Below are 8,303 nucleotides of genomic sequence, written 5' to 3'. Positions count from 1 at the left end.
AAACCTCAAATACCAGCAACAGGGCCAGACTCAAATGTCTAAAAAGGTGCAAACATAATTCTTCTCTTTATAATTACTCCCACTTTTTGTTTTACCAAAAATAGTCACAATAAAACTAACTTCTTTGTATTAAAGGTTTGGCCTGATTAAAGTATTTACATAAGGGAGAGTTTCCGAATTTTGGAGAGATCATGTAGAGAGAAAACATAAACGGTTTATCTTTATTCACAAATGTAACTTCCCAAAGAGCAAAGATTTCTTTTCTTTTCTTTTTGAGGAAGATTAGCCCTGAGCTAACTACTGCCAGTAATCCTCTTTTGCTGAGGAAGCTGGCCCTGAGCTCACATCCGTGCCCATCTTCCTCTACTTTCTATGTGGGACGCCTACGACAGCATGTCGTGCCAAGCAGTACCATGTCCGCACCCGGGATTTGAAAGGGCAAACCCTGTGCTGCCAAGACGCACAACGTGTGAACTTAACCGCTACACCACCGGGCAGGCCCCGAGAAAAGATTTCTTTAATTCTGTGGGGAAAAAAAAAATCATTACACATCCCCTCAGTTTATGCCATCCCATAGAATTAATACTTGTCCTGCTTGAATCAGTTTTCCCGTTAGTTTTCTCAACTTTCCCTGATGATTGAGGAGGATAAGGATGGTGATAATTGCAAGATGGGTTCAAGGTTTTCATTAAGGCTCGTATGGTTTGCCCAGGGAAGTGGGTGCTCCATCACCGGAAACTGGCAGATATACCCCACGTGGGAAAGACATTTTCAGACAGTTTTTTTGCCACTGTGAGGGCATCGGCCTGGTGGCAGGGGAAGGCTCCACCCCATCTGGAGAACATACATCCAGGAACAAGAACATGTTGGCAACCCATATTAAGTGTCAGTTGTACGAAATCCAGCTGCAGATGCTCCAAGCGTTCAGTGGGTGGAGGTCTGAGGCCTCCAGGGGCCGAAAGAGTTTCTTTAAATGTACTATCATGGGTGATGGAATGCAAACATTGAAAAATGGTGGTTTCCCAGGTCGCTGGGAAGAACCAAGTGGCCATCTTCAGCTTCGCAGAGCCCCACCTGTTCATTTAATTTACAGCCATTTACTTCCCATCTTCATTTCTCTGATCCAGGAGCAGACTGCTGCCATGTTACAAGCACATCACAATGGCAAAAGTCTGGCCACGAGGGGCTCTTCTTTGCAGAGGCAGAAAGGACTTCTTCCACATGTGCCACTATCTTTATGGATTGTGCTGTTGCTGCCTTTGCGTGAAAGTCAGCCAGGGCTTTCTCCTGCTGCTCAGGCTCAGTCCTTTTAGTGTGAGCCTCAACTTTGAGGAGTTTCATTTTATGAGTTTCCTTTCTATGAAGCATTTTTGCAAAAGCATCAGAGTAACTACCAATGACAAAGGACTTAAAAATGGCTCATTATAATGCAGTTAACAGAAATCTCGTCATTTCTCTGACAGCATTTTAAGATAACAACCAGAGTTATGGCAGACAGTGTTACATCAGGACTTATCAGATTTTTAGCAATTTCACATAATTTATGGAATATTTATATATCTATGCAAATGCAACAAAAGGCTTACTATTACTTGACAATGTTTCCTATGAAACGTAACATGTCAAATAAGCCTGAGTCTAGTAAATCTTTTGTAATGTTTCAAGTCAAAAATGTGTCATTTTGCATCTCATTTTGGGAAGATTATCAAAAAATAGTTTTGGAAGTGTTTAAGCCGCTTGTTAAAATAGAGTCATAAGTGTTACACTTTTTGTTGACATGATTCTAACGTTCTCTTCCTTTTCTCTTGACCCATCTCTGTCACAGACTTGCCTCATCTGATGACAACTGGTGAAATTGTTTCTGCTTAATGTAAGGAAGCCACAGTCCTGCAGGGAGTGTCAGGCCAGCTTCCAGGTGTCTGAGGCTGCCTTTGCCATTCTCATTGACTACATAATAAACACTGACATCCATATTTCTATGTATGGGGCACTGTTTTAAGTGTTTTCCATAAAGTGACTGAGTTAGCATATAGAAATCTACTTCTTCCTCAGAAACTCCAGACGGTAGACACTTTATTATCTATACATCTATATGAGTTAACTCAGGAGATAACTATGAATGTAGGTGATTTGCCAGAAGTCACCAAGCTGGGAAGGAAATGCAGGATCGTGACGAGACCCTAGCCTCTCTTTCTGAGTGTGTACTCATTGTCTGGTGCGAAATATTGAGTATCCCTCATATGCCATGCACTCTAGGCTGAAAACAGAGTTACTTTCCACACTAATGTAAGCTGTGCAGGCACTTGCCCACAGATCCTCAAGCTCTCTGCTCCCAACCTGCTCAGACACACCCCTACCCTGGCAGTCCAGGGCTGTCACCCTCCTTAGGCTGCAGTGACGGTCTCTCTAGGGTTTGTGTGTAGTGTTTTCCTAAGTCTTCCTGCGCCTCTGTGGCTGCACATGACTAGGCATCGCCTGGTGAGTTGATGCCACTACAGAGGAAAGTCCATTCTAACACTGGTTGGAATCCCTTAGGTACAGGTATCCTCTCTCGAAAGACTGTACCTTTCTGTACGTTTATTGACCATTTCCTCTCTCAAGTCCCTGGAGGACTAGTCACCTTACACATCCTCTGACCCATAAAGCCCTACCAGGTCCATCAAAATACAAGACATCCATCGATGCCCAGGGCCAGAGAAGGATCCCTGGAGGCCATCTGACACAGAGGGAGAAACTGACCTCTGTCAACAGGAGCAGACGAGAACTGTAAGTGGTCAGAATGAAGAGAGAAAGCATGGTCCATTTGTCATCCAGTGGAAATTACACAAGGGAACATCGCTGGGCAGGAGCATCAGCAATCAATTACCCATCTGTCATGTAGGCAAATGGCCCGTGGATATTCAGCACAACTACCAGCAACAAGACGACCGAGAAGATGTCTCTATTCTGATATTGCTTTCACGTTAAGCCACTGAGAGCTCTGTGGAGAACAAACATTTAGAAGCAGCATTTCCAGGAATTAGTAGACTTTACTCAAGTTGGTTATGTCTGTAAACTGAAGCTCCCTCTCCTAACTCATTCCCACCACAACTAAGTGCTCACCTCACCAAGAATGCTGGTGGTTCTACTTGTCCACAGGGAACTAGGAAAGATGTGTGTCCAGTTCTGCCTCCCACACTGCTCATGTGCAGGAGCCTGACTCCTGGGGATCTCTGGCTGGAGACCACTGAAGTGAGCAATATTTGCGTTTTCACTATTAGGAATGAAGAACTCATTTTAATGAAAAAAGTTGATAGCTATGTAGGAAGGTCAGAAAAACACACCACAATGAAAAATGTCAGGAAGTATACATATTTAGTACTACTATCCCAGAATATATACAGAAAAGTCGACATAATTACAAAAATAAAAATGTATAGTTGGATATTTTAACCTATTCTCTCAGTTAATGAAACATAAAACAGAATAGCACTTGTAAGTATACAACAGTTTTCAAAATAAAGGTAATGTGCTCTCATGAGGAAACAATGTAGATTACCATCTTCTACAGAAAATGCAATTTTCATTGAACAGAAAAAAACATGAAAGACTTAAACACGGGGTAATCACACATAAACTGTAAAGTAAACAGTGCATTTATCATTTACAGAGCAGGCAGATGTAAGAGAAAACTCTCACAAACAGCCAAGTATGTTCACAAATTCTGCTTTCAATCATGAAACTATTCAGAAAGAAGAAATGCAGCATAGTGCAGGCTCTCAACTATGCAACCAAGGAAGTAAGTTTCCTCCACTTGCAGCTGCAAAATTAAATTTGTCAGTGTGGAGGCAGGAAACAGGGCCACTATTAGACAACAAGATGCTCCCCACAGAATTCACATAATTAGAAGCCTTGAAGATGAAGTGTGTCAAAAATGAGAAGATAACTAAGTGTGACAACCTAAAGAAGTGACCTGATGGACACCAAAGAGCTACATGAAAATGCAAGTAACTGTGTGAATCTGTAAACCAAAGAGGGTCCACAATGGGGGAGCTTCTGGGAAAGTCTGTAGGATCTGGTGCCTGAGAGGGGACTGACGTCAAACATGGTGTTTGGTTGGGGCTGTTCCAGACGGGCAGAGCCAGAAGTCAGAAAAGTGGGCTGTGACGCAGGCCCCCTAGGGTCCCAGGCACCTTTGTCTCCTGACGGGACAGGAGAACTGAGAATCATGGCTTCTTCACTTCTTTCCAAACCTCGTGTGTCCTCCTCTGCTCGTGAACTTTAACTCAGAGCCACAAACAGAAGGACTCTGGGACACACGGTTTCCCACCTTCCCCAAGGTGACAGCACAATTCAATAGAAGCATCTGGACACCAGGCTTCATGAAAATTTCCAACCAAGATCAAGGAGAATGAGCAGACACCGATTTTGAATATAATCCCATGAGACTGTCCTCTCAAGATCTTTCCATAATTACTAATTTCTGTGAGGAACAGATGACGTATCTACTAGCAACAATCAAAAGTGGAAGATACATCTTTCAATAATAAAGAATTCAGGGGAGAGTAGATATCAAGTCAGAAAACTCCCTGCAACAGTGGACCAGAAAAGAAATTTCAACAATACAGGTCTCATACCATCATCATCACATACCAGGAGCATAATGGAAAGAAAGAAAACACAGTTCATCCAAAATAATACCAAGTTGCACATGGAAAAACACCCCTAAAAACAAAAACCACTGTCATCCCTGGACCCAAAAGACACTGTGACACAAAATAGACAAGTGTCATATAACAGTACAATTATTTAAAGTCCAAGATAACAAAATATGTGTAGTACAGATGGTGGGGTCATAGACAGATATTCTAATCTTGACTTCATATCAGCAATGTGAACTAGAAACCAATACACTGGGGGTCCCAAGTAAGAATGAGACACAAAGACAAAATCACATTTCTAACATTTAAAGGCTTTTTGTCCTCCCCTGAGTTCCCATGTACAAAATAGATGAAATGCGACACTTGAAGGTTTTCCCACATTCTTCCAATTTTTAACCTGTCTCTCCAGTGTGTTTGCTTGCATTTAAAACAGGTTCTAAGGGAGAATGAAGGCTTCCCCTCAGTCCTTGTATGCAGAGTTACCATCCAGTGTGTGTTCTCACATGTACTTGTAGAGACGTGACATACTTGAAGGCTTTCCCACAGTGCTGACATTCATTCCCTGTCTTGCCAGTGTGTGTCCTCATGTGTGCGCCCCAGTTATTGGAATACTTGTAAACTTTCCCACATTCTTGACATTCATAGGGTCTCTCTCCACTGTGTGTCCTCCCATGCACTCGAAGGTTTGCACGATGTCTAAAGGCTTTCCCACACTGCTGACATTCATAGGGTCTCTCCCCAGTGTGCATCCTCAGATGTCCTCGAAGGCAGGAGAGGGAGCTCAAGGTTTTCCCACAGTGCTGACACTCAAAGGGTCTCTCCCCAGTATGCGTTCTCACATGTGCTTGCAAAGAGCAGGGAAGACCAAAAGCTTTCTCACAGTGCTGACACTTGTGGGGTCTCTCCCCAGTGTGTGTTCTCCTATGTACTTGCAAGGAGGAGGAACAAATGAAAGCTTTCCCACAGTGCTGACACACATAGGGTCTCTCTCCAGTGTGCATCCTCACATGTCTTCGAAGGGAAGACAGGAAGCAGAAGGCTTTCCCACAATGCTGACATTCATGGGGTCTCTCACCAGTGTGTGTTCTCACATGTACTCGCAGGGAGGACGAACGACTGAAAGCTTTCCCACACAGCTGACACTCATAGGGTCTCTCCCCAGTGTGCGTTCTAATATGTACTTGAAGGGAGGCCACGTGACTGAAGGCTTTCCCACAAGTCCAGCATTCAGTGGGTTTCCCTCCAAAGTGCCTTCGCATATGTACAAGAAAGTATGAGAAGCGACTGAAGGCCTCCCCACATTCTTTACATTCGTAGTGTTTGTCTCTAGCATGAGTTCTCACATGTCGTAATAGGTAGGAGTCATACATAAAGGATTTCCCACAAACTGTACACGCATGGGTTTTCTCTCCACAGTGACCTCTGTCATGTTCCTGTAAGGATGAGGCGCAAGTGTAAACTTGTCCACATTTCTTACACTCAAAAGATTTTTTTCTATGGAGCCTCTTCACAGGTCTCTTAGATGCTCTCCCAGTATCCTGACGCCTTTTACAGGGTTTATCTACACTGTCTCTTTCCACATGAGTGCTTAGGCAAGAGACACAACTGCAGGCCCGCCCACATTCCTCACATGGATGAGGTTTGTGTCCAGTGTGAGGTCTTTGCTGATTCTTTAGGAGAGAACAATCCCTGAGAGCTTTTCCACACTTCATGCATTCACCAGGTTTAACTCCAGTCGGATATGTCTCACACACTGGAAGGTCTGTAATCTGGTTCAGGGTTTCTCCACAGCCATCACCTTCATTACTTCCACGGAGACTCTGCACCAAATGGCTCCTGTTCAAAATATGAAGCATACTGTGAGGGACTGATGATTGTAAGTGATTTCTTTACTCATCACTTACTGACAGTTATTAATGATAATTTTGACTATGTATTTGTCATTTTCAATGAAAAGGAATGTCTTTGGCCCTGTCTGGTTCGGTACAAAGGGGAAAAGCTGAATGCTCTGCCTGAGGCCTCAAATATAGCCATAACTTTCAGTCTTTATTATGTACAGTGTCACCTGATAAATGCAACTGAATTATGTTTTAGACACTCAATTTCTACATCACATTTATATGTAAATATCTTCTGAAAATTGTCTCAGGACACAAATGTTTAGCTACGATTTTACTTTTTCTTTAAGTGAGTCTAACCCTCTGCTGGGACCCCTTCCTCCTGTGGGAATGCCACTCACCTCACAGGCCTCTCCTGGGCTGGGTGATCTCCAATGTTCTGAAATGTCCAGTTTTTGCCAAAAACAGACCGGCACTCACATCTTATGAACCTTACTATTTTCTCTTCGCTGGCTGTTTTATTCTCCAATATACCCTGCTGAAGTCTCAATCCACTGGTTTTAACTTGAGGGCAACAATCTACAACAATTGGTGCCATAGTTTAATTTCTTGGGAAAGAAATGGTGGGATAAAGGAAAGAAAACAGACGATATGTGGATTTATTTTCATACACTGATCCAAAGATGTAAACCAATTTTATGAGGAAGAACGGACATACGAGTAAAGAAAAATTCTCAGGACCTCAGCTACCTGGCACTTTGGCAAGAGCAAGGGAAATGAGCCAAAATGGCAGTCTGTTCACTAAGAAATACTGCAAAACACATGGAGAGTGACATTGAGATAAGAATGATCATAAAAGCAAAATAGGATGGAACTGCGCAAACGCACATCCCCACGAGCTCCTTGTATAACAAGAAATGCAGAAGGTCTTCCCCAGGCGGCCAGGAGGGACAAAAAGTCAGCAGGGAAGCCAGGGAAGTTACACGTGACCCTTCTCACACAGTGGCTGAGTCCCATTTCTAAGGGACGTGTCCAAACGTCAGTCCTTCCTCCAGAGCCTGCTCCTCCCGAGGGTGCTTGCTCTCCATGAGAGCAGTCTCTCCCCAGTGTGCATTCTCTCCTGTTCCTGGAGGGATGAGGGAAAACAGAAAGCTTCCCACACTCAGGACATTCACCGGGTTTCACTCCACTGTGTGCTTTTGTGTGTCTTCTAAAGTTACTGGGGCAACCCAAGGTTTTCCATCACTTACAGAAATAAGGTTTCTTTCTAGTGGGTGCTGACACAGAGGTCCCAGATGGATCCTCTCTCCACTGCCCCAGCTGCCATGGCAGATGGATGGTGAGGGCAGCTGGTGACAGGTCACAGGGAAGAGCTCACCATGAAGGATGATGCAGGGCAACAAACAGTCCATGAGCCAGGCCCATACTCTAGTCTTCAAGGCCAGTGAGTATGCATAAGCATGGGGTGAACTGTAGCAAGATTACCATGTCACCTGGGTATTAACCAGAGCGGAACACACAGGGGTGGAAACCATAAAGCTGACCCAAAGTGACACTGGAGATGATATTCATGCTTATAAAATTCGGACATCTTAGACTTTTGTTCAAGTAACAAAAAGTCCATTTAATACATGAAATGTTTTTGTGGAAAAGCTATGTGACTCTAGGTGGTTCTATGAAGGCTTGGACTGTGTCTCTCTTTTTTCAAACATGTTCCCCTTTCATGGCCCCAATAAGAAAGAACAAGTGTAAGAAACACCTGTTCCCTCCCAGACTAAGAAGGCGTGAAGCCGTCCTCACCCACGGAGGCCAGGTTCCTGCAGGT

General features: G+C 43.8%; 1 protein-coding gene across 1 annotated transcript; it reads right to left on the bottom strand.

The window, feature by feature from the left end:
• Nucleotides 1-2,811: 2,811 nt before the first annotated feature.
• On the bottom strand, nt 2,812-8,297 carry LOC124232349 (zinc finger protein 77-like). Its single transcript, XM_046649301.1, has 4 exons — nt 8,279-8,297; nt 6,880-7,057; nt 3,103-6,476; nt 2,812-2,980 (listed from the first exon to the last, which is right to left on the bottom strand). Exon 3 carries the CDS (start codon nt 6,350-6,352, stop codon nt 5,120-5,122), a length of 1,233 nt encoding a protein of 410 aa, XP_046505257.1. The 5' UTR covers nt 6,353-6,476; nt 6,880-7,057; nt 8,279-8,297; the 3' UTR covers nt 2,812-2,980; nt 3,103-5,119.
• Nucleotides 8,298-8,303: the final 6 nt, after the last annotated feature.

Source organism: Equus quagga, unplaced genomic scaffold (genome assembly GCF_021613505.1).
Source record: "Equus quagga isolate Etosha38 unplaced genomic scaffold, UCLA_HA_Equagga_1.0 HiC_scaffold_4862_RagTag, whole genome shotgun sequence".
In the NCBI taxonomy this organism is placed as follows: Eukaryota; Metazoa; Chordata; class Mammalia; order Perissodactyla; family Equidae; genus Equus; species Equus quagga.
Note: the sequence above shows the minus strand (reverse complement) of the source record. Positions and strands in the feature narration are given on the sequence as shown.

Coding starts and splice junctions, on each gene's coding strand:
- LOC124232349 (XM_046649301.1), bottom strand. CDS start 6,352: ATGAAGTGTGGAAAAGCTCTCAGGGATTGTTCTCTCCTAAAGAATCAG.